Source organism: Ctenopharyngodon idella, chromosome 22 (genome assembly GCF_019924925.1).
Source record: "Ctenopharyngodon idella isolate HZGC_01 chromosome 22, HZGC01, whole genome shotgun sequence".
Taxonomy (NCBI): Eukaryota; Metazoa; Chordata; class Actinopteri; order Cypriniformes; family Xenocyprididae; genus Ctenopharyngodon; species Ctenopharyngodon idella.
This window is the reverse complement of record NC_067241.1, coordinates 4,656,313-4,684,197: the sequence shown is the minus strand read 5'-3', so window position 1 is coordinate 4,684,197 and position 27,885 is coordinate 4,656,313. Positions and strand designations below refer to the sequence as shown.

General features: G+C 35.7%; 1 protein-coding gene across 1 annotated transcript; it reads right to left on the bottom strand.

The window, feature by feature from the left end:
- Positions 1 to 150: 150 nt before the first annotated feature.
- Positions 151 to 27,593, bottom strand: ada (adenosine deaminase). The gene is made up of 11 exons (XM_051879967.1): positions 27,148 to 27,593; positions 17,274 to 17,335; positions 15,333 to 15,455; positions 11,313 to 11,456; positions 11,080 to 11,195; positions 9,472 to 9,596; positions 8,731 to 8,802; positions 8,279 to 8,380; positions 2,278 to 2,345; positions 1,298 to 1,427; positions 151 to 1,179 (listed from the first exon to the last, which is right to left on the bottom strand). The coding sequence occupies exons 1-11, from the start codon at positions 27,187 to 27,189 to the stop codon at positions 1,075 to 1,077; spliced, it is 1,089 nt and encodes a 362-aa protein (XP_051735927.1). The 5' UTR covers positions 27,190 to 27,593; the 3' UTR covers positions 151 to 1,074.
- Positions 27,594 to 27,885: the final 292 nt, after the last annotated feature.

Here is a 27,885-nt window from a genome sequence, read left to right as displayed (position 1 = left end):
TTTTCAGTTATGCGGATCCAAAGTTACCATCGACGACACCGAAAATATGGAAATATCTGACCGCGGAATGCTGCGAATGACCAATTAAGACCCTTTTAATTAAAACATGACAACATTTATGTCATACCAAGGTTAAGAATCACACAACCATTCAAATGCAAAATTATTTGTATTGATAGTTTATACAGTGACAAAGCTCTCAGACCCTTCCTTCCCACAGTATTCATATAGTCCTATGTTTTCCTATGCAGTTCACATTATACAACAGAAAATGTAAAACCTGACACACATTTTTCACTAAGCTGATAAACTCCAAACCTGAGTTAGTCTATATTAATCGTCTTTTGGTAAATGCCCTCTGGTGTTAGAACAAAGCAACGACAAAATTTAAAGGGGTTTTGCACAGCATTTCATCATCAAACCCGGTAACGTCTAATAATAACTATAATATTAATAGGCATGTTACCCAAAGGTTTATATAATGCATAGGTTATACAATATACATCAGATAAGCACCATACATAATATCATATTCTGGTTTAATGCTTTGGGTTTATACATTCTTATACCATTGTAAAATACAGCTGAGGTACTAAATTAATTTTACTCAAATAGCACCCTTTGTACATGGCATACAGCTTAACGAATTTTTTCTTCTTTATATTATGGTCATATTCTGTGCGTATATTGAGAAGAGTATAAAGTATAGTGGTTTATGCTTGAGAAAATATGAAATAAGACTGATATTTCATGTTTAGGCTACAGATATTCCAATACCTGAGGAAAAATGTCCATGTAGTTAAAAGGCAACAGCATTTGGTGAAAACCAGTATTGTTATAACAGTGGTTAATGAAATATACAGTATATGACATATGTAACATTTATTTTGACAAACAGCATATCTAAAGTTAAATCGTTGTATTTATGGTCTTTATTATTTTTGTGTAAATATTAAATTGAGAAAAAAGTATGATCTCCAGGTTTCAAGGAATCAGGACCCACATTCACTTGTGAAAAGGCAAATGTCCCGAAAGGCTCTGTTCGCTGCATACTTGTTTACAACAGTGCTGCGCTCAAAAGCCGGTGCTTTCCAGCTTGTCATAGGCCTTATAGAGTTGTTTAAGAAGCTCCTTTTTCTCATTCTCAGGAAGGAAGCAGGACTTGGCTGCATTTATATTCTGTGGGAAGGGAAGCAGACAGGATAATTAAAATTGTTTTCACCATGATATGGGCATCTTGGACTCCATTAGAGAGTCTGTTTTGTTTTTTGTTTTTTTTTGGTAAATTGTGTCTCACCACTCTCTTGAATTCGTTTTCAGTGAAGTTCATGTATTGCTGCACCACCTGATAGTCTGAGTTCAAGGTGGAGTCGAAGATGGTAGGATCATCTGTGTTTAAGGAGTAGTTAGCTTTGTCCTTCTTGAATCTGAAACACAAAACAGGGCTTTCACACTTGAACTAGTTAACCCTGGGCCATTCTAAACCCCGGGTGAACACAATCCTGGGTTAGGGCTTTTCACACTGCACTTAACCCTGGGTTATGCATTGCAACCATGGAGACAATTGTGAGAGATGCTGCGCAATATCATTGCGCCTGCTGCACCCATGGTACGGCAGCAAAGTTCCTTGATTATTACGCCGGAATGAGAGTATAGTTCCTAGCCATATCGGCCTAGAAAATTGCAACTTTTCATTTTCCGTCGGTCTTAGTACACAATGTAACTACAGAAGAGTCAAGTTTTAAATAGGAAAAATATCGAAACTCTTTGGTCATTTTTGAGCGAGATGCTAACGGTCTAATCAGATTCAATGAACTATGCTAAGCTATGCTAAAAGTGGTTCCGCCAGACCGGGAGATCGGCTGAATGGATTCGAAAACGGTAAAACTCAGCTGTTTAACTTTAGGGGAGTTTTATAGGAATTAGCCTATTTTCAAAAAAGGTGGAGTGTTACTTCAACATGAATTGCTCAATTTACTTCTGTAATGACGTATGTCTGAGTGAAACACGATAGTCAATTATGAAAAATGCACATTTTATTTTATCCTTTGGGAATGAATTAGGTGAAAAAAGTGGATGTTATACGCAATAGAAATGAAGTCAGACCAAATGGGATTTTGCTAAAACAGTGCTAAAATAGCTATTTGCTGACATCATCTAATATGCCAAGTGGCCTAAGTGATAATGGAAAAGTGGAATAACATGCACCAATAAACTGTTCACAATAAGACCAGGAACATGCATTAAGAAATTAACGAAGTAAATACATATTCTCACGTGATGAGAGGATGTTTAGTGAAGTCTGGGTCACAGGCTCCTGTCAGTCTGCTAGAGATAGGGCACATCTAAAACAAGACGACACACAAATGCCATCAAGATCACAGTGATGATGCAACATGTTGTAGATCATTAACCTCCTTTAAACATCTTATAAATACTCTGGTAGCAGAAATATAAATATTAGTATACAAAGAGACTGTACAGTGACATGTATAAACACGATGTTTACTAAACTGTCCACTAGAGGGCAGTATGAGTTTACATTTCAAATCCTCCACTGTGTTTCTCAGTCCCGTTTCTGTCCAGGGCCCCTTCAATGCACCCTTCATGTGTCTCACTAATCTGACACACCCAATTCAGACCATGGAACACAGCTAATGACCTAACGTGCAGTTACATAAATAAAATATCAGGTTAAGTGGCCATAATCATGTATGCAACAAGCTCTGGTTATCTGTGTCAAATATTTTCAAAGATAACAAACATCCAAGTGCGCAATATACTAGCAAATGTGTGTAATTAAATAGTTACTGTAATTTAATTACAGTTATTTCTAATATAATTGCATTAAATACTGTATAGACTATTGAACAATTCTATATAAACTATAGTTGATTTAACATTAAAATGTAAGGTCTTAAAAATGTATGTTTTTAATGTAACCTTTTCCCTTTAAATACTTCAGTCAGTTCAAAGAATAATTAATACAATGTTATATTGTTTATTTGAAAAAAATTACAAGAGCAGTTTGATGTCTATCCTTGTGTCCTGTTTAACTGGTTGAGGCTGATATAAGATTTAGGAATGGATTTATATTCACACTGTTTAAGTTCAAATTCATTTTTAAGTGTTTGTAAGATGTTTTTAAGTCTCTTATGCTCACCAAGGCTGCATTTATTTAAAAAATACAGTAAAACAATAATATTGTAAAATATAATACAATTTAAAATAATTGTTTACTATTTTAATATATTTTATTTAAAATGTAATTTATTCCTGTGATGGTAAAATTTTCAGCATTATTACTCCAGTCTTCAGCGTAACATGATCCTTCAGAAATCATTCTAATATGCTGATTTGCTGCTCAAGAAACATTTCTTATCATTATTATTGTTGAAAACAGTTGTGCTGCTTAATATTTTTGTGGAAACCATAACACATTTTTCTTTAGGATTCTTTGGTAAATAGAAATTTCAAAAGAACAGAATTTATTTATTTATTTTATTATAAATGCCTTCACTGGCTCTTTTGATCAATTTAATGCATCCTTGCTGAATAAAAATATTAATTTCTTAGTAAAATTAGTTCTGAGAAAAGCTTTATAGTCATTCTTTGCAAATGCTACTGTTATTGACCCTAATATCAGGCCTTTATTGTATATGAGCACTTTGACCAAGACTGGAGTCCAGCTGCCAGTTGCATAAACATAGCCAATATGTTAAGACTGTGTCTTAAGTACTAGTATGAACAGCTAGTGATTAGTCAAGGGCAATCAGTGTTACTTTTTGGTTTCAAATTATACCAATCTACGTTTTTATGTACTTGACTTAAAACAGTTATGAACAGTCTTAAAGAAAAAATGTGATGGCTAACTTGCAAGACTAGTGTGATGGAATTTTTGAACTAATCAATTATAAACTAACATTTCTTTTCTAACATTTCTTTTCTCCTACAGGCCTAACAAGCTAACTTTGAAATAGAGAAATAGTCACTAGGACTGTGTTGTAAAAAGTGGAAAATTCTGCTGTGCTGGCTAGACAGCATCCTTCAAGGGATAAAAAAAATAGTCTATGAAAATTGTTTTGACCTATTGAGTAATCAGTAAAACAATTAATCCGGTGATATTTTTTGATGATCCTGTGATTCAGTTGTTCTAATCTAAATTTACTCCGCAAGTAAGCATGGCAGAGGAACTAAGATGTTTTTCTTAAATCTGAACCAATCATATTAAGACTGATGATTATGAGTAATAGATCATGTTTAACTGACTGTGAGATGTACCTGAAACCCTATAAAACCTGCTGTATTCTTTGATTGGGGAGACATTCTCTGAGATTGATGAGAACTCTCCCGGTCGTGATTTGATTAAAAGCATTTAAAGGTGCAATATGTAAGAATTTTGCAGTAAAATATCCAAAAACCACTAGGCCAGTGTTATATATTTTGTTCACTTGAGTACTTACAATATCCCAAATGTTTGCAACTATTTGTAAATCATGAGAAAATTGCAATTTTAACCAAGGCTCCGGGACGTGTGAGGAGTCGCCTGTCAGTTGCGTCATACCCGCGTTACCCTCGGTTTCCGGTTTTATTTTGTAGAAACCATGGAAACACCAAAGACGTTTTAATATTTACATGTTTTAATAGGCAAGGGAACAACAGTTTTGATATATTTATAGACAGAAAACTAATTATTGTTTTATACCTCAACACGTTTAGTCTTATTGTTTAAATGATTTTTTGATTTTTTGCGAGTACCATGATTTTACCATGCCTCAAAGAAAAACACTATTTTGTGAAGTAGCTAACATAGCATAATCAGATGCAGCTTTATTTTTAGTAACAGTAATACAGCATTTTCTCAATCATACAATACGTTTTAAAATTAATTGCATGCCATTTATCAACACAAGCCATCCAGCATTTATTAATCTGATCTAACTTACTGCAGTGTGCAACAGTGTCTCAACAGAGCTGCGTTACCTCATACTCACTGCGTTACCTCATACTGACCAGAAAAGCAGAAGCAGTTTATAATTGTGTTACGAGATTTTCGGTTTCCGAAGGCGAAGCATACATGAATATTATTGAGTTTCCCAGACATGCGCGATTTCACGTGCAACTGAGAATTTTAGTTCACATTATCTCAAGACATTAGTGGATTATTCCATAAAGGTATATATTGTCAGCGTCGCGGCTGACTTATGCCTAAACTACAGTTGTTTACTTCTAGGAAACAGTTTATAATGTTTTCATTAGTATGCACAATTTGTGCAGTCGTCTGTAACGACAGATAGGCCGTATAACTTCGTGTAACAGCAGAGCCACCTTCAGTTGTCGTCTACAATGAGTTCAGCGCGTTGTGCTCTTCCTTTGTACCCTGCGATGTAACAGCTGATAGATGTGTGTCTATGTGCCTATATAAATGTGTCTGTGTGGACATAATATTTTTGTAACCTACAGACTACTGGTGTGATTATACATGTGTTAGCTTACCTGCTCAGACTAACATTCTCTGGTTTTCCGGTTGGTGACAAATTCTGAAAATATTGCTGAAACTATATTGTCTTTTCATGGTTTCCGTTTACATATATTAAAGAAAGATACACTGACACCACAAGGTTTAATTTTTCAATTGCACAATAAAACCAAGCATCCCTGAACACCTGAATTAGTAGATTATACTGATTTCATATAACAAATAAATGGGAAAATAAATAAATAACATATTGTTAAAAAACATGCAGCTGCCATTTCAATGATGTATTGCTATGTTCTTCTGTTACCTCACCTTACGAAGATTTAAAATGGGGTCATCCCTCCAAATGAAAGAAATAATGTCCAAAATCAGTGGCCTAATAAAGATTTTTGCAACCTTTTGTTATTCTCTGCCATGCATTGTTTTGACCATGTGTGACTTGTGTACCTGGATATACAATGATGATCAGTGATATAAATGGACAGTTTATTTTGATACACATTCATTATTTGGCATATATTCAGTTGATCGGGAAACTTTTTCACAGTCATCTCAAAGGCAAAAAGTGTCCCAGTCAACCTGAATTCACTGGTCATTAATGTTCATAAACATGCATGTTCTTCATGGGGTTTTAATTAGGCACATTTGGCCTCATGCAATTTTGAAAGAAAAAAAAAAAACATTTTTAAACTATCTGTCAAAACATATACCACAAATCCTGGAATAAAGATGGGAATATGGCCTTGATTTGCTTTTGATTTATAGATGCTTTGTATAATGTGTGATGGAGTGAACATATGATATTGTGTGAGACATTTAATGACATTTAATTTAATTTTGTTTTTGTATAAAAAGTTGGGCCATGGACTTTCCAACAACAAACTTTAGCTACTGTAGCAGTCCCTTAATATATGGAAATATGACACATAAAAAGCTATTCTTAGATCAAAAAATTACATTTTTAGTCTTAAAGATTTTGACATTTTTACCACTCTTTGAATTTTCTTTTTTTATTTACTTAAAACTATTTTTATAACAACAAAACGTTATCTTTTTACAGACAGTGGCCATCAAAATAATTTGCACAAATGTATTTGCATTAAATACTATTCGAATGTCTGGAATCACTGTAGTTTTTTTTTTTTTTTTTTTTTTTTAAGAAATGAATTTCACAAGGATGAAGTTTATTTAACAAGGATTAATTAAATAGATTTTTTTTTTTAAAAAAAAAGAAAAAAAAGAAGGAAAAAAGGACATTTCTAATGTTACAAAAGATTTCTATTTCAATAGTCTTCAAACTTGCTGTTCTGTGAATCAACAGGCACTGTATCATGGTTTCCTGTTTTCAGCACTGATAATAGTAGCTAAGAAAGTTTATTGAGCAGCGAAGCGGCATATTAGAATGATTTCTGAAGGATCATGTGACACTGAAGACTGGAGTAACAAGAATAAACAGCCATTTAAAATATATTAAAATAGAAAACAAATCACAATATTACTGTTTTGCCTATTTTTGATCAAATAAATGCAACCATGGTGAGCCTAATAATAAAGAATTTTATTAATCCTTTTGAAGAGGCCTACATCATATCAAAATGAACAAGAATTTAAGAACAATACCAGAAAAGCTAAGTCCTCAAAAACATTTATACAGGTTTATTTCAGTTGTTAAAGGCAGTAATGTACTTATGATAACAACTAATAAAATACAGAGTTTTAAAACATCGCAAAGGAAGAGCACAACGAGCTGAACTCATTGTAGACGACAGCTGAAGGCTGCTCTGCTGTTACACGAAGTATCTGTCATTGTTAAAGACGACTGCACAAATCGTGCATACTAATGAAAACATAATAAATTGTTTCCTAAGTAAACAACTGTAGTTTAGGCATAAGTCAGCCGTGACGCTGAGAATATAGTTACTTTTATGGAATAATCCACTAATGTCTTGATATACAAAGTGAACTAAATTCTCAGTTGCATGTGCAATCGTGCATGTCTGTGAAACTCATTAATATTCATGTATGCTCCGCCTTCGGAAACCTCAGAAACGGAAAATCTCGTAACACCGGCGACTGTGGCACAATGAAAGTTCCGCTGCTCGTGAGGCGTATGTTGCTCAATCGCTCCAGCGGCCTCGTTCAGCTCACACAACACTCAGTCCTGCTCTGCTTCATACTACAGTAACGTTAATAATCGCATCCATGAACATGATTTCCTCCCGAGTCCTATTCCGATTATTTCCACCGGCCGCTGCGGCGAAGACAACATGTCCCAAGATTCCGCGCTCAAACTTGGCGTCATCAAGCTACGCCTTTGTTTTGAATAGGCCTCTAGCGGACAGAAAATATTACATATTGCCTTTAAGGACAACAACTGGAGTCTCTGGTTATTGAGCAGCGCTGCAGACTAGGCACTAGAGATCTTACTTCTATACTCAAGTGATAGTGTTTAGTGGAGGAGCATTAAAGAGCTTAGTACCAGGTGATAGTGCCCCAAAACAGGCCGAGACGTCGGCCGACCCAAACAGGTACTGAAGTACGCTTAGTAGAGTATAAATTCATAAATTCATAGGTGTCTGGGACACCCGGTTTAACCTAAGTCTGGTGCGTAGGGAAAATCTACCACACTAGTCTTAGCAGTTTATGCAACCGGCCCCATTGCAACATGCAGATCTATATGACACATTGTAAAGTCATGCACGATAATGGCATTTTTATCAGGCTAATTATGTAAATGTATGTGGCTGTGTATCTCCAAGTGATTTCTGGAACTGTTAGAAAGTTGCCATCAGCTCTTACCTCAAAATGCATGTTTTGTTGGAGCAGTTGTTTGTACAGCGCCGGATCTTCAAGCGTGTGGTATCCATGTCCAATGCGTTCTGCTTTCAGAACTTCCACAGCCTGCGAAGGGAATGCACATTATGAGAAGGGTTGGCAAATGTATTCAGATACAAGGGTGTTCTTTGATGTGTGACATTTTGAAAAATGAGCTGAGCAGTTGTGGTGTGTTTTTTTTTCTGCAATATTCTGCAATATCTGCAATATGATTTAGTACTTGGGAGGGAAATGCATTTCACAGACAGAATTTCTTCACAGAATCACTCTAAATCTGATTGTTACACAATTTTCCATCTGTACAACAGAAAGCAGATGGCGAAACATCATGTTTCTTTGAGAAGCAAATTTTGTGTGGTTGGTGTGTTTTGCTGAATTCATCATTGTAAATGCTGAGCAAAAGAGGAAAGTTATACCTCCTTCACCACACTGGCATGGCCCACTTCTCCCGCATGCACAGTTCTGTGCACCTCACTTCTGACTGCTTCCTGTCAAAAACAAAACTCAGTAAATTCACAGCTAGAACACTGCCTGTTTTTCTGCAGATTGGGGAAAAAACAGCATGTAGTATCCAAATACAGCACTGCAGCATCTGTAGTATGTATTGCGTTATGTTTGTTTTATTAAACAAAAGATATGGCTTTCAAACACTGTGTTTGAAATATTCAGTTTAGATCATGGGATGATAAAGAATGTGTTTTGTTTCCTGAACATCTCGGCTGCGGCTCTTAGCACGCTATTGGTACAAACAGATGTCTCTGTGTCTGTGTTATCTAAATTATGTATTTTATAAGGGTTTCCAAATCAACAAAGTACTGTTAAATCTCTTTAAATATTTCAACTAATCAAATAGTTATACAATGATGTTAGACTTTTACATGTAAAGTCCTTCAAATAGCCAAAAGTATCACCTTTTTTTTTCAGGGAAGTCAAGGAAAAGAATATCTTGACAAAACTATTTGTTGATAAGACATATCCGATTATCATGTGTGTTCTTTCAAATTCCTGTGCAAGCAGTTTCATAACAGGCCTAATAAAGATGAGTTTGCACTCTCACTAGATTATCTACTGAGACAAATGCAGCAGTGACGTTTTTATGGTTTCCCATGCTGGAAACATTTTCAAATGCAGCTTATGTGAAGTATGTATGTTCTTACCTCAAATGCTCTCCTGTGTCCTGGGTACGACTCACAGTTCAGGGATTCATCTCCTGCTAGGTCTATAGCCACAACTCCATCTTTACAATACTTCTTACACAGCTCGACCATTTCCATAGACCAATCTACAGCGACAATAAGCATTAGATTATAACAGTCATTGATTTGGGTGTATTATAATTTCTGATGTATGCTGCGTGTGTGTATATATATATATATATATATATATATATATATATATATATATATATATATATATATATATATATATACACATATACACACCCACACACACACACACACACACACACATATATATATATATATATATATATATATATATAATATATTATATATATATATATTAGTCAAACCAAAATATGTATTCAGACACCTTGAACATTTCATTCATTATTACAGTTTATTCACTATAGTTTAAAAAAAATGGTAATAAAATATGACAAGATCTCAGAGTTAAACTGTGTCAGAAAAAATTAATCTTAATTATGTCAGATAACACTTAAGCAAAACATGGTGAGGTCAAAGTGTCTGAATAATTTTTGGTTCCAGATTTTTATAAATTTTACTGGTAGTCCACTGTATGAAGAATTTTTGGGTATAATATGTCACAGTTTACTTTATTTTGCTATCCTCACTTACATAAATGAACTATAGTGTCCTGCACCCACTAGTAAAAATATATAAAAAATATAAAAAATGTCTGAATAATTTTTGGTTTGACTGTGTGTGTATATATATATATATATTAAAACCATAAATGTATGTTTATATTGTATATGTAATGTTACATTGATTTGCTTTCCTTAAAATTAATCTGAACTTTAGAAGTGTTTTTTTTTAATTAATTATAGAGCAAGGATGCATTAAATTGATCAAAAGTGACAGTAAATACATTTATAATGTTACAAAAAATGTTTAAAAGAAATGCTGTTCCTTTCCATCAAAGGATACTGAAAAAAACGTCCATTATTAAGGTCCATTCACACCAAGAATGATAACTACAAAAATAACTATAACGATATAGCATCTACACCAGCGAACAATATCATTGTGTTTATTATAAGCGCACACTGCTGTTATGTCATCTGCCACTTTAAATGCTCGTGCTCTTAAAGCAGAATGAATTCTGATTGGCTGTCAATGTTTTTATTGTTCATCAGCTGGAAGAAATCGTTCTGGAATTGATTCCATTGATATCATTTCTCTTTGACGTTATCAAAGAGATCTTACCATCCCCAAACATTTGAATGGTAGTGTACATGACAAATCTGTTGTTTTAAAGGTTACCTGAATAGTGTCTCTATTTTACAAAACCCACTGCACATGAATCACCAATGCTTCAAAATTCACTACAGCATTTCCAAACAGCACATCTTGACTGAATTTAAGATGGAAACAAAAAAATCTAAGCTAATCTGTAGGAGGAAGGTTTGGGCAGTATGGTTGTGATGATTAAGCACCACTGGTCATGACAAAGAGCGGCTGTGGATTAATGGGTTTTAAATGAAGGATGACAGTAAAGCGTGTCCTCTCAAACACACAGCACACCGGGTGGGGGTGGGTGAGAGAGAGGTGAGAGTGCATTACTTGGCTTGTGGCGCATGCAGCACAGAATGGACCTGGCTTTGGTTTTGAAGGCCTTCTCTCCCTCCTTAAATCCCTGGTTCACCAGGTCCACTACATCACCGGGAGTGATGTCTCCTCTGGGAGGAAGAGAGAACAAAGCCAAGAACAGTGTTATTGTGCAAGAGAAAATGCGATTATTGTAACAAAGACAATAAACAATACAAGCAATAAAACAACAAATATGGTACACGTACGGTTTTTGGTTCCATTCTAGAGGATCCACTCCCTTGTTGGCCAGTAGATGAGGGCAGTATCTAGCTTCAACATAGATCACTCCCTCTTTGGCCTTTGTCTCTACAAACTCATAAGCTATTCTCTTGATGGCCTCTCTGTCCCCTCTGCAAATGGAACATGGAAAAGATAAGGCACCATGAAAACACACCCCCTACTCCTCACTATCTTTGAGAAATGTGTTGGACTTATCATTATATATACGATATGAAAGAAATTACTTTTAGAAACTATTAGAAATTACTGAATGAGCTAATTGGAGCTAATATATATACACTTTCCAGAGAAATGTTGTATTGCGACACTTCTTCCGACTTCTCATGTTACTTCCTCCTAAACTCGCTTATGTTGTTGGTTTCCTCTTTTGTTGGATGCTAAAGGTAATGAGCTAGAGCTTTAACTGACACAGTTAAGTGTGAAGTGTTACAGCTGAGCTGACTTGCTCTTTACTGCCTTATAATGAGCTCTGAAATACTGGGTGATTCAACTTTTCTGTCCATGATTTAAAAAAAAAATTTAAAAAATTGAAAATAATAAAGAACATTCTACTTTTTATAGTGTCTCTTTCATTAAGTTCTTTTTTACTGCTAGAGTACAACACTACTGTTCAAAATTTTGGGATTTTTTTTATTGTATATGCTCAACAAGGTTGTATTTATTTAATCAAACATACAGTAAAAACAGCAATATTGTGAAATATTCCAATTTAAAATGACTTCTATTTTAATATATAGTAGTCAACATTTGAAGTGAATCAAAAAAGTTAATCAAAATTGTCCTAAGAACTAAGTTGTCTTCAGAAAAAGGTTTTAGGACAACTTTGATGAATGGTATTGATCCACTTCATACTGTATGTTGACTACTGCATTTTAATTTAGGCAGCGGCTATTTGCACTAAGTGAAAATAGCATATTTTCTTAGCGATAGATACTATTTACATTAAGTGACAATAGCAGCATTTTCTTAGCGATATGCTATTTACAATTAGATGTTATCTGTACTTTATATTGGCAGATACTATTTTCACCTCGGTATTTTTGTACATTAACAGGATGCAATAATATCATAGAGTGTAAATGATTATATTTATTATAATTATTAAATGGATGCTGCCTTATTGGGAGAATAAAAACCCTGCCTACACCTTTCCATAACCCTACCCAATAAACACTTTTAATATTATTAAACACTCGTTCAGTTTATTTCCACTTTTAGAACATTATTTAAATTTTTTATTGAAAATAAATGCGAGCTTGGCAAAAGGCGGATTCAAAGTCGCGTCGATCGCGTTAAAAGCCAGGGTTGCAAGCCTTACTCACTACTGCTGCACCACTGAAGACATTAAATTCCATGTGTCTTTTTTAAAACTTTCGTGGGCCAACCAGACATTGGTGGGCGGAGCTAGTGTAAATAGCATTTGCCAACAAGGGACGCTATTTGCACTTAGTGTAAATAGACACTCTGTTTAAGGCATTCCTGATGGCAAAGCTGAATTTGCAGCATCATTACTCCAGTCTTCAGTGTCACATGATCCTTCAGGAATCCTTCTGATTTGGTGCTCAAGAAACATTTTGTTAAAACCAGTTGTGCTGCTTAATATTTTTGTGGAAACTATGATACATATTTAATTTGATTAATAGAAATTTCAAAAGAACAGCATTTATTTGACATGTCTTTACTGTCACTTTTAAACAATTGAATGCATCCTTGCTGAATACAAATTCAATTTCTTTTTTTCTTTTTAAAAAAAAAAAAAATCTTACTGACCCTAAACTTTTGAACTGTAGTTTTTTTAGTTGTCAAAAGTGCCCCAAACCGAAACATAATCTAGGTTGAAGTGAAATGATCCAGTTGCAATATGTTATAAATGTTTTTCTTCTTTATCAATGGATGAAGATAACACATACTTTAAAGAGACGTTATGTTAGAAAATGACTGAATGAACCAAATGTTTGATAGGTTTCATTTACACACTCATAAAAAAACCTTCTTCATTGCATAACCATGCACTTATTCCAAGAACACCCACAACTGCAAGATAGCAAATGCCATAATCATTTTTACGACTCACCTCACTGGCACAGTTATTTTTTTCTTTTTTTTTTTTTGAGTTCCCTCTCTCACATTATGCTTGAAAGTGCTAAATAAAAGGGCCATTTGATTGCATCAACAAAGCATGTTTCCAGTTTACACCACATGACATGCATTGAGCCTGTTTAAAGCACTGGACAATAAAGAGTCTAGTGGGTGCCAAAACAGCCAGTGAGTTCCCCATGTTGTTATGGGGGAGGCGCATGCTGTAAACAAGGCCCTTTTAAAGCTTCCAAGGACTAGAGGTTCCTTTTCAATGACGCTTGTCAGCTGCCGGCCTACAAAACTGCTGGCGGCACTGCTTTTCATGTCTTCATGTCAAAGCATTTAGCTCTCATGTCCATGCATCTGAGTGGAAACAAGTAGAAAGTGCCACATTATCTGACTCTTGTTGAGAGGACTGTGTGCAAGGACAACAGAAAAGCCTATGCAGAGGTTATATGTCCGTTGCTATAGTGACGCGTAGTGAAGGTGTGACATGAGCTGCATGCAAAGATGTACGCTGGACATCAGAAAGGATACTATACCCTTGAGGTTGTATCCACCACCAGGCTCACTCACTTACTTATTAACCACTTGAGTGATGCTTCAGATTTGTGTGAATAATTGAGTTAAAGAGGACCTATTATGCCCCTTTTACAAGATGTAATATACGTCTCTGGTATCCCCAGAATGTTTCTGTGAAGTTTCAGCTCAAAATACCCCATAAATCATTTATTATAGCTTGTCAATTTGCCCCTATTTGGGTGTGAGCAAAAACATGTCGTTTTTGTGTGTGTCCCTTTAAATGCAAATGAGCTGCTGCTCCCAGCCCCCTTTTCAGAAGAGGGCGGAGCTTTAACAGCTCGTGCTTCGGTTGCTCAACAACAACAAAGCTGGAGAATCTCATGCAGCCAAAATGATGATTGTCAGTAACGGTGTTCAGCCTTACGTTGTTCAAACCGAAGTCGGGCACTGATGGAGAGACTCAGGAAGAAGTTACAACTTTTAGAATGCATCTGGATATTTCTGAACTGATAGTGGATAAATTAATGTAGTTGCTGTGGAGTTGATTCAAATCATCCACTAGCATTTGCCGTCATGTTAATCTTTTGTGCAAATCCAGTGTTGAATTGACCCTTGTTTGTGAAGCTGTCCAGTGTAAAACGACGGCATTGCAACAACACTCTACAACAACTCTTCCTCTTCTCTAAAGCAGCCCAACATGGCCTCAACCCCTTTGTTGCGTGTTCTCAGGGTCAGGGTTTATGTAAATTTTAGGGTTTGAGATGTCACCAACCCAGGAAGAAGCTTGTTGTAGTCCCTTACCAGCCGTTTGTTGTAGTCCTTAAATTTCTGTAAAAGAAAATATCTCCCTTTGCATTGAACTTTGAGCGTCGTAACTTTGCATATGTTGTTTATGCTCTAACAGCAACATTACACACTAACTAAAGCAAGGACCCCTTTAACATCCATGGAATTCATTATTTACTGAACTCAGCAGTATATGGTGGCCTTGAATCATGTGATGCACAAGGAACCAAATTTCGTCCTGATATAAAGAGAGTAATATACAATGAAATCATACACACAGTCCAAAAAGAACTGCAAAATCAACTCAGTCTGAACATCAAAAGCTTTGTGACAATCACACACACAATTATATACTTCTTATTTCTTTGAATAGAGAATAGTCCTGGAAAAAAACTTAAATATAACTGTTGGTGCAAAAGCTTAAGGGGGAAAAAATTAATCATTTCATAAAATCTTTGGAAAAACATTATTATATTATATTGTTCCTGCTCTCCATGCAGTTTTAATAATAAGGCTTCCATTCCATGCAAAATCTTCAAGCAAATCCACAACACACATTATTTAAAGTCAGCAGATTTTTTCTCAGCACAGCTACTTACGCAATGACATGCATGTAGTGACTGAACTTGCCAAGGAATTCTGTGAGTGTGGTCGGCTCAGAAAGTACGCACATCTGTCTCATTTCCTCTTCACTGCTCGCAGGTAGAGTGATTCCCCTACGCCTGAGACACAGTTACAGCAGAGGGCACTGGTTAGAGCTTTGAAAGTTTTAATGGAAAGACCACAGAATTGCTGTATCATAGTATCTATTTACCTAAGAATTTACCTAGGCCAGGGTTTTTTTCCTGTTGGAAAATATTTTGTATAATATCCCTCCCAAACTAAGATTTATTTAATTATTTAATGTGACGACACTTACCATTCTGCGTGATCGGTGTTGTTGCCGAATTCCGACCCCCGCCAAATTATTTTTTATTTCATGAATAAATATGATAATTAATATTACAAACTGTTTCTTTGCATTTATTTTGGATTTATTGTCAGTACTGGGCTCTCAGTTCACATGGGTAGGGTACTTTTTACTGTGTGTGGATGACTGTGTTCGTCTGCCACCACCGAAGACTATTTTTGACCCAGGAAAAAACCATGTAGGCATTCCAAAATCTTTATTTCTTGGCCAAAACTCACTAAAGCAGGTCACAAGTTCATTGTTCATTGTGACCATGGGCTGACAAGCTTAAAAAATAAGTCAGTGTATAAATCTATACAATCATTGCAAGTAGTTCATAATGTTAAGTTAATAATGACTTAAATTTGGGATTGTTCCTTCGGTTTCAGAAGGCTTGAAATAAAACACACAAATGCTATTTTCAACAACAACAACAACAATAATAATAAATATAAATAATGAATATACACATTATTATTATTATAAATGGTATTATATATATATATATATATATATATAAAATATATATATATATATATATATATATATATATATATATATATATATATAAAAAATATAATTATATTATATTATAATACTTCATTATAACTTTATTAGCAACAAAGGATTTAAAGGGTTAGTTCACCCAAAAATCAAAATTCTGTCATTTATTACTCACCCTCATATCGTTCCACACCCGTAAGACCTTCGTTAATCTTCAGAACGCAAATTGAGATACTTTTTTTGAAATCCGATGGCTCTGTGAGGCCTACATAGGGAACAATGACATTTCCTCTCTCAAGATCCATAAAGGTACTAAAAACATATTTAAATCAGTTCATGTGAGTACAGTGGTTCAATATTAATATTATAAAGCGACGAGAATATTTTTGGTGCGCCAAAAAAAAAAAAAAAAACGACTTATATAGTGATGGCCGATTTCAAAACACTGCTTCAGGAAGCTTCGGAGCATAATGAATCAGTGTGTCGAATCAGCGGTTCGGAGCGCCAAAGTCACGTGATTTCAGCAGTTTGGCGGTTTGACACGCGATCCGAATCATGATTTTATACGCTGATTCATAACGCTCCGAAGCTTCCTGAAGCAGTGTTTTGAAATCAGCCATCACTAAAGAAGTCGTTATTTTGGGTTTTTTTGGCGCACCAAAAATATTCTCGTCGCTTTATAATATTAATATTGAACCACTGTACTCACACGAACTGATTTAAATATGTTTTTAGTACCTTTATGGATCTTGAGAGAGGAAATGTCATTGCTCCCTATGTAGGCCTCACTGAGCCATCGGATTTCAACAAAAATATCTCAATTTATGTTCCAAAGATTAACGTTAAGGTCTTACGGGTGTGGAACGGCATGAGGGTGAGTAATAAATGACATTATTTTCATTTTTGGGTGAACTAACCCTTTAACTATCAAGGGGATGAGCAATTAATAATAGTTTTCATTTTTTGGTGAATTATTCCATTAAGGAGCTTCTTATAAGCTATGAAAGTCATTGTTTCTGGTATGACATTTAAATAAATGGTTCTTGTGTATTTATCACAGTATGTAATTGGAATGCATGTCACTTACTTTGCTACATCTACAATGGTCTTTATTCGAATAGCACCATCAAGATGCACGTGTAGCTCAACCTGCAAAGATAAAGGAGCAGCAATAAAATACATCTGTATTTCAATTGACTTTTTTCACACCACTGAACCATGTGACAAATGTCGCAATGAATTACAGAGACACTTGTTAATACCACAGAGCAGAAGCACATTTAGCAAACTTTGAGCTCAGCTTTCAGCCTGTCATATTCAAATAGTTAGTGAAGTCTCCTTCTCGCGCAGCTGTGAAATGCTCATCGTGGAGCGCATCTAGAATGCACGACTGGGTGAAATGAGTTCAGTGAAAAGGCCAGGGATGCCAGGGACGGCTGTGAGAGAAGTGAATGTAATGGCTCCAGTTTGCTGAGATGTACTGAGAGCATGGTGAGTTGTCCTGACAGATGACCAAATTAAATTGTGACATCACTTCACCAGCAGCTGTGAAACAAACAGCAATGAGGATAGAGGCAAACCATAAAGAAAAAAACTATTAAGTCTTGTCCATTGGAGAATGCAAAAACCCTCCATGTGGGATCAATTGCTCTCAATGAGCATGTGTAATTAAATCCACAAAGAGAGATGCGTGACGCAGAATGGCAACTAATGATCCCTTTAATAATCAGAGAGAACGATAATCCAGAAATAAGAACAGAGGAACCAGATGGCTTAAATGCACAGGGCTAGATGATTAACGGAACAAGTGAGAACTAATCAGAAACCATGACAACTAATGAAGAACTAGAACAAAACCATGACAAAGAAAACCTTGAGTAAAAACTAAACAGAACAAGACTGTGACACATAATATCGCTGCATAAAGAACCGAAGAGAGCGCATGTCACACCTCTCTTCATCAGTTTGCATTGGCTGCCAATTGCTGCTCGCATCCAATTCAAGGCTCTAATGTTTGCCTACAAAACATCCACTGGCTCTGCACCACTATACCTAAACCCACTACTTCAGACTTATGCGCCCTCCAGAAGCTTACGTTCTGCAAGTGAACGGCGTCTTGTGGTGCCATCCCAAAGGGGCACAAAATCACTCTCACGGACCTTCTCCTGGTCTGTTCCTGGTTGGTGGAATGATCTACCAAGCTCTATCCGAGCAGCTGAGTCTTTAGCCATTTTCAAAAAACTGCTAAAGACATATCTTTTTCGTCAACACTTGACCCAGTAATATAGCACTGTTTTTTTTATTTATATTTTACTTTTCTTTTCTCGATTTTCTATTCTTTCTCCATCTATTTGTGTATATATTAAATAAAAAAACAAAAAAACAACAACCTTGCTACGAGCACTTTACTGATGAAACTGTGACATGACACAGCACTTACATACTGTTGTACTCATGTTGATTTGATTGCTTCTACTATTCTCATTTGTAAGTCGCTTTGGAGAAAAGCGTCTGCTAAATGACTAAATGTAAATGTAAATGCATGTGTATGTTGCTGCATCTGTCTTAGCAACCACTCTTAGCAACGTAAACATATGATTGTTCTCTATTGATTTTGTTCACTGAAGCTTATGTAGAAGAGAGAGATATCAAATGACCAAGTGTATTACCTGCATTCAAATTTAGCATTTTCTTTTATGTCAGTCCTATGTTCATAATAAAAATCTGTTTGAATGTCAGCTGCGATCTTGTCCTTTTAACATTTAATGGGTTTTCCCGTGCCCTGCTGACACTGACGCTCCGCATCGTGTCTAACAACGCCCCTTAGCTGTTATAAATTCACTCTAAACCACGGCTTCTTGGGGCTTATTGCTTTATTTTAGTCTTGGACTAGGCTTAAGCCTTGTATGTGAAACTGGAGGATAGAGTTTAACCCTTTGGCCCTCTTTGTTTAGGGGTCACACTTGGCTTCTTCGCGTTCAAAAGCAGTCGAAGCCTTGAAATGTAACTTTTTTTGTTTTTCAGAAAACCAATGTAATATATTTTTGTTCAATAATATTTTTTGATTGTTATATAAAAATTTGAGGGTATATTATGATACTATGCAATATTTATACAATTTTAATGAGCTATTTTTCCCCATTGAAAATTATACACAATTTTTTTCTAATATATTTTTTAATTATTTTTCAATTAAAGCAGTATTCCATGTTAAAATAGAGACAAGGCATTTAAAATCCAATTTTTGAAGGTAGATTAGTGCTATCTGGTAGGGGTAAAAAAGAAAACTTATGTAATGCCATGTTGTAACCACTAGATTCCTATATAGTTCTATATAAAGTTGCTTATAAATTGTTTTTCTTATAAAATGTTTTTAGATATAAACACTTTTTTTATTAATATTTGGATTTATACTTAGACATTCTCAAAGACTACTTTTTGTCAAGGTTTAGATTTTTTTTTTGTTTGAAATAATGATTTGAAGTGTCGGTTTTTGCATTAATTTTACTACAGTCAAACCTGGAGGGCATTTTGTTACACATAACATCAAAATTCAATAAAAAATATAACAAAAATGAACAGATATGTTTTATTACAGCTTAATAAATCTGGGTCTGATCTGATTTCAACCTCTTATTTGAGTTTTGGCTCAATTTTACCATATTGTTACAGCCACACCGGTTCATTTGTGTGTGTATAATGGTGTGTTGTGTGTGTGTTTGAGTGGGTGTTTCTGTTTTGTATTCTCAATGTTTTTGAGTTCTTGCTGTTAATTTTTTTTTACTGTTTTGTGGATGAATTATTGATTTTATTTCACACATTTGCATAAACTTGCTCTGTGTTATAGTCATGCTAGTTCATACATATATATATATGGGGGGAAGGGGAGGGGGTGGGGGTTGGGTGTGTCTATTTTGCACTCTTGGCATTTAGGAGTGTCACCCCTTCATTGCTGTGTACTTTTTTTTCTGCACAGTGGCTGATTTGTAATTTGTACTAACAAAAGATTGTGACTAAGTGTGACTATTTTTTTTTTTTTTTGACCCTTTAACATATCCGAATCATGTCCTTTATTTTTGTGTGTGTTCATATTGCTAATGCGACAAAAGTCACCAAGTGTCATCTCATTCCGATGAAGCTACAATTTTAAACATTTCAAAATATAAAATTTTTCGGTCAAAAATGATGTGAATGATAGTGGTGGCTCGTCAAGGGAGGCACAGCCTACCCAAAATTTTGAGGTGAAAATGGGAGAAGATGATTTTATGTTAACAAAATTCCGGGTTATTCATTTTAATTTCATGTTTTAGAATGTGTATTTTGTTTTGTAACACCATAACATGTTTCTAAAATCGAAGCACCGCTGTTCTTTCATGAACGTGCCAAATCTGCCGATTTCATTACAACTGCTAAGGGGATTGAGAAGGGGAGGGGGAGGCATATCAAGAGCTGGTGTTCTGACAATTTGTGCTACCCTGTCAGATTTTGCTACCTCCCATTGAAACAGTGGGTAGCAAAATCTGACAGCGAAAAATGTTAGCTATCAGATTGTGCTTACAGCGTGATATTAACGTGGTTTATGGCTTTATTAACATCTACACCTACCCCAACCCTAAACCTACCCTTATAATAATGCAAGTACAGTAGTGGTAGATATGATATAGCATTAATCGTTAGAACAAGTATAAATCAATAGCAAAAAATGCTACTTATCAGATTGTGCTTTATTAATGTCTACACCTACCCCAACACTAAACATACCCTTACAATAATGCAAATACAGTAATTTTGTGTTATTTGTCATGACAAAAATGATGTAATATTGATGTGCGCACGTGCAGTAAGCCCGGGTAGGACAATCTGATGGGTAGGATGAAATGTCAGGTCACCTGGCTCTGTCTTGTGCCTCAGTTGGTAAAAAAAAAAATAGCAAATCACCATTGAGTGTTTTACATTCAGAGCTTAGGAGAGTTGAGAAAAGATACATCGCAGGGGATGCTAGCCTCTCTTGGTAGGCTATATCAACCATTCATCGAAGAAGCTAAATTACATGATATTAGTTTCAAATGCTACCGCTGTGCTGATAATGTATCAAGTATCTTAATTATGGAGAGTGGCGATATTGAATATTTGATCGCCAAAAATGAAGGAAGACTGCACGCTTAAATTGGAAATATAGGCTAGGCTACAGCAGGTGAGGGAAATTATATTTGTATTATCTTACTGTATATGTGTCATTTTAAATTTAAATTTTCTGTCTATAAGCAAAGAGTGTAGAACCCAAGAGGCGACATTCTGATACTTTTTGGACAACAGCCACTAGATGGCGCTCCGGTAGCGCGGCCGCCATTATGGGGTGAAAATACTAACTGGACCATAGAATCCTTCACATCTTACGCACCCAAAATCGCCGAATTTCACTGCCAAATCAGAAGCGCAATAGAACAGTTTTTTAAATTAAGTCACCAGTAAATTGCATGGCTCCCACAGTAAATGCTGTATTGTCTTATATATGTTTTATTTTACCAGTTGTGGAATCCAACCATTCAACCATCTGAGGTAACGTAATTAGCCTACTTTGAGTATTTCCATTTCATGCAACTTTGTTTACACATTTAGTAATAGTAAATTAATAATTAATAAATTTAAGATCATCATGTTTGCAGCAAACAATATATTTCAGACCTAATGGAGTAATAATAGTATCACTCCACTAGGTCTGAATTGAAATAGGCTATATTGTACATTTTAATGGATCACGCTACAAACATAACGATCTTATAATACATGATGCATTGCTGTGTAGTTATCGCATAATTCCCACTTTTGCTTTAACGGACATTAGACAACACTGCAAAATCAAGCTGTTATATATATTTATTGCCCAACATGCCCATTTTTTCTGATGCATGTCCTAATTTAATTTCATATGTTGGTATTAATTCAGTGTTTATAATGCTAATACTAGATCTTTTAAAGAATTTTAACCCAAACTGACTGGGTTTCTATAGAGCAAAGGTTTTGTGAAAAAAGTGGAAGACTTAAACACAAAGTCTGTAAAATAAACTGTTAAAAGGATTTGATGATCACTAGCGATAGTATTTTATTCTGTGTTGTCATCATTCAGGTTGGATTTCAGCTTTAATGTACTTTTTTTTTTTAACAAAGCAGCTGATATTGCCATAGAAACTAGTGGACTGCGAGTCGCTTTCACCCCAAAATGGCGGAAACGCAGGGCTGCTGCTGGGCGCCGGTTTGCAATGGAACATTCTATTGAGTGTCGCTTCTTGTCAGTGTATATTCTTTGCTATAAGTGAGCAAAAATCAGCAGTTAAGCTAATAATAATAATCCTCAGCAGGGGATTCCCAAACCACTAACAATTTAGTGTGCCTCCTCTATTTTAAAACCCACGGAACGATTTTGGATTGTGCTTTCTTTTTCACATTATATTTGGGTATGAGAATAGTACGTTTGCCTCGTCAGCATACCATAAGTGTCAGCAGTTTACCGTAGTTGTGATTAATTTCAGTTCATTTTAGTGAACTGATTAAAAAAAAAAATGATTCATCAGTTCTTTTGTTGTCATCATGTACTTCTGACATCCCGATGTTGTGTCTGTTGCAGATGCACAGGGCTGCAGTGATGTATTTTTGTTAATAATTCAATCATATAAATAATGTGAATGCACAAGTGAACTTGAACTTTTGTGTTTTTGTTACATAAAAAAAAACAAGCCTAGCCCAGGTGAGGAAAAAATAACACAAAAATAAAGTTACATAGAAAGTAACTGACACAATTAGTTGCTTTTTTTAGGGAGTAACGCAATATTGTAATGCATTACTTTTAGAAGTAACTTTCCCCAACACTGTAAAGCATAAAGAATTCACAACACTGTATTACAATAGTTTACCAATTACAATGCTATTTGCTTAGTTTGTAAAAAATTTTCACATATCCTTAAAATGGCCAATTTTGGGGAAGTGGGGAGTTTAGGAAATGATTAGGAGAGAAAAGGAGTTATAGGATCATTGTGCACGTGTGCTAACAGCTGCACCACATCTTTGATCGAACTGCTCTACAAAACAACCTAAGTAATGGCTGTTGAGCGGATCATATTTTCTCAATACTATAATACACAGAAGATACAGCCACAGAACAGACCCTCATGAGCGTGATAGGAACCAGATACTGAAAGACATTGACACTAATTATGCAGTGTGATCAACAAGAACCAGCTAGACACGGGAAAGCACACTGCAGAGTATTAAGTCCCTTCCCCCATCCCCCGAGAAAAAGGTGGCGTGCAACTGCAAGCAGTCTTTTACATAAAATGATATCAACACCTTCAGCACAGTTCAATGATGGAAAACACATGCTTTGTAACTTGAGGCGCCTGATAAATCTACATAATCTCGAAGCAAACTGGCCTTGATACAAGGAAACAAAACTGTTCTTTATTTTCTTTTTCAGTACAAAAGTACAGTGTCAACTGTTCACTCAGACTAAAGTGAGGCTTTAACTTTAAATGCTGGTAAACAGTTTCATATCTAAACATTCCAGAATAATGTGACTCATTTTCAGGGTTATTAAAACCATTTTCTGCAAGGCATTGTGTGTCTTTGGCAGAACTAAACAAGGATGATGTCACCTCCAGTGCTTTCATTGGTCTTTAGCTCAGTTACTCGGATCAGGTTAACAGAGCACAAGGCCCAATGGGATTGCAGTGAGATAATACTTTCTTCAGGCGCTCTCTAGTCTGCATGGGTCTTCTTGCAGTCAGTTTAATTTATAAAATAAACAATTTGCTGAATAGAAAAGCTCACAAAAGTATGCATTAATGCTGCAAAATCATTCTGTATGTCCAATGTTATGATGAATAGTTTCTTACATGCTCTACCACAGTTATTTTGCTCGCCATCATGTGAGTGGAAAAACAATCTTGTCTGTACAAGCTTAAGTTGCCAACCTCTTTATACTTGAATCAGTTCATATGTGCATTGCAGACAAGTACTGCAGTCGGTCTAATATAAATGTCACTTGGTAAGAGGGTGGGGTTGAATATGCATGGACGGCATTGCATTGAAATATTTATAAAATTGACCTGCTTGCAACTCATGGAATCAAATGACTCTTAAAGGGTTAGTTCACCTAAAAATGAAATTTCTGTCATTAATTACTCACCCACATGTTGTTCCACACCCTTAAGACCTTTGTTCATCTTCGAAAGACAAATTAAGATATTTTTGATGAAATCTGAGAGGTATATAACTCGTCCATAGACAGCAATATAATCACCACTTTCAAGGTCCAGAAAGGTACTAAAGACATCGTTAAAATAGTCGACGTGACTGCAGTGGTTCAACCTTAATGTTATGAAGTGAAGAGAATACTTTTTGTGTGCAAAACAAAACAAAAATAACGACTTTGTTCAACAATCTCTTGTCTACCCTGTCATTATCCTTACACAGTTGCCGCAGTAAGCACAGTGAAGGTTTCCGTGTTTACATCTGAATGCTGGCTCAGTATTGGCCAGTAAGTCGGCATTCTGACATAGAACCTGGAAGCGTTGGACGTAAACAACGTAAGAGAATGACATAGAAGAAGTTATTTTTGTTTTGTTTTTGCACACCAAAACATTAAAGGAACACTCAACTTTTTTTGAAAATAGGCTCATTTTCCAACTCCTCTAGAGTTAAACAGTTGAGTTTTACCGTTTTCGAATCCATTCAGCCGATCTCCGGGTCTGGCGGTACCACTTTTAGCATAGCTTAGCATAGTTCGTTGAATCTGATTAGACCGTTAGCATCTCGCTCAAAAATGACCAAAGAGTTTCGATATATATATCCTATTTAAAACTTGACTCTTCTGTAGTTACATCGTGTACTAAGACCAACGGAAAATGAAAAGTTGTGATTTTCTAGGCCGATATGGCTAGGAACTATACTCTCATTCCGGCGTAATAATCAAGGAACTTTGCTGCCGTACCATGGGTGCAGCAGGCGCAATGATATTGCCAGAATGAGAGTATAGTTCCTAGCCATATCGGCCTAGAAAATTGCAACTTTTCATTTTCCGTCGGTCTTAGTACACAATGTAACTACAGAAGAGTCAAGTTTTAAATAGGAAAAATATCGAAACTCTTTGGTCATTTTTGAGCGAGATGCTAACGGTCTAATCAGATTCAACGAACTATGCTAAGCTATGCTAAAAGTGGTACCGCCAGACCCGGAGATCGGCTGAATGGATTCGAAAACGGTAAAACTCAACTGTTTAACTCTAGGGGAGTTGGAAAATGAGCCTATTTTCAAAAAAAGTAGAGTGTTCCTTTAAGGTTGAACCACTGCAGTCACAACTATTTTAACGATGTCTTTAGTACCTTTCTGGACCTTGAAAGAGATGATTATATTGCTGTCTATGGACAAGTCATATATCCTCTTGGATTTCATTAAAAATATCTTAATTTGTGTTCCGAAGATGAACAAAGGTATTACGGGTGTGGAACGACATGAGGGTGAGTAATTAATGACAGAAATTTAATTTTTGTTTGAACTAACTAACCCTTTATATGCTGTACTGTCTTGTTGTTAAAGGGTTAGTTCACCCAAAAATGAAAATAATGTCATTAATTACTCACCCTCATGCCGTTCCACACCCGTAAGGTGTTTTTGTGTATAGATGAGTGATTCAGTGTTGTTCTTACAATATAGCTGAAGGTGTATCCTAATATGTCAAACAGGCTGGATAAAGCATTTATTGTCATTTGGCAATTAAAACAATTGAGTTGTGTAACCTTTCTGTGTTTCACTTTGTATAATCATGTAATCAGTAGTTGTGGAACAAAGTCTTGGGCAGCTGATAAATTGTGGAAATTACTGCCTGTCAAGTGCCATTTAATCTGTTGAATTTCTGATAAAGCAAGTATTATGAAGGGTGTGATTTAGTCAAGGAATGGTAAATCGTTTACCACCTACAATAATTTCAGCTCTTTGTTAATTTGTTATTACAAATCACAATCAAATTGCCTTCTTGAACACATAATAAACAATTGATTAAGGCATTTTCAATGCGTTTACAATGAGTCATCCCAAGAGAATGCTGTGTATTACCAGGGCAGCTTCTCGCACTATACTGATGACAAAGGTGTAGGTTAAAATCTAATTAATATCCAATTCTTGAAGAAACTTTAAGACATGTGCATTTAAAATCATTTAATGGATAACGCACAATCACAAAACATAATGGGAAAAAAGATGACAAGGGTATCGCAGTAAGAATAAGGCTTAAATTCTACTTTCAGTGATGCAGCTGTGAGTCCTCCACCTGCACAATGTCATTGACAAGAACAGTACAGGGGAGACACTTTGTCAACTCTCTCACAGAGGATATTGACACTTCCACAGATGATTTGCTTATCAGCAAGCATTTGGTATCAGATCTCTAGGCTGACTTCTGCTTGCTGAGTCAGTGCAATAACTCCAAAGGGCAGTTACAATGCTCTTTTGTGTATCCCCTATCCTGGAGCGCTCTCTCCTTCATCGCTCCTGTGTCACCGTATGTGGCCAATGCATTATGTGCTTAACACACATCACTGTTAGAATAGGCCTTTTGATGCACCAGCTGCAATCACCAACATCTCCTATTCTTAAAAAAATGTCTCAAACCATTTATGAATGTTTCAATTATTTCATGATGATAGTTTTTTTCCCCCCTTTTTTACTTAAATAAAAAGATAAAAATATATTTTTACGCTTAAAATATCTTTACCATTAAGTCTCCCCCTTTTATTATTATTAAGCATCAAACTTAAGATGGCTTTTAATCTACATTTATCAGGACATAAATGTTGGCATTTTAATGTGTGGTGATTATGCTTTTACAGGACACGAATTTGTTAAAACAGCATTCCACCCCAAATGTATGCCTATATATTAAGAACAACAACAGTAATGACACTACTAACCTTAGGTTTGTCAAATGCTGGTTTTCCACACTTTTCAGCCATTGTCTTGACACGAAGCGTAAATAGCTATAGCCTAACTTCAACACACACTCTCCGGAACCTGTGAGCTCAAGCAGAGAAGTTCAGCTTTCCCTTGCGGGTTACTATTATACACGCGCGGACAAAGAACACGCCTTATTGAACAGATAATGTATGAACCCGCCTCTACATCATCGAGCATTAAGCCAACTAAACACGCTGAACGAATGTGACAACAATAACCGAGCAAACCAAACTGATAAAGTGCACCTGATCTAAGCCTCGCGAAGAGATTAAACCGGAATCCTATTAGAAGCTTTTAAGCAATACAGTAATGCCACATGTGCGCTACTGACAGAGATACTCGGAAGCGCTCTATTTGCGTGACGTTGCGCTTCTAGGTGGTTTGGGTAAACTAACTTGTTTTATTAACTAGACGAGATTTCGTATGTGTTATAAGGAAGAGTCTAGCCAGTTTCACAACATAGTTACTGTTGTTGCGTAAAGACTGACGACCAGGAAGGAAAGCCTCAAATATTTTTTGTTTGTACCCAGCATACATTCCTAATGTATGAATGTATAGTTAAATATACAACAAGAAGACCAATCGAGAATCCATAAGAAAATGATAGGTAATAACAGATATAGGACTACCCAGTTATGTTCACAATCGAACCGTTCTTTGATCTTTCCGATGAATCTGATGAATTCACAAACTCT

Excerpts from the sequence above, each read along its gene's own strand:
- ada (XM_051879967.1), bottom strand. The coding sequence starts at position 27,189 with ATGGCTGAAAAGTGTGGAAAACCAGCATTTGACAAACCTAAG. Across the intron at positions 8,803-9,471 it reads GACACAGGAGAGCATTTGAG|GAAGCAGTCAGAAGTGAGGT; the intron begins GTAAGAACATAC and ends TGTTTTTGACAG. Across the intron at positions 1,180-1,297 it reads AAAACGAATTCAAGAGAGTG|AATATAAATGCAGCCAAGTC; the intron begins GTGAGACACAAT and ends CCCTTCCCACAG.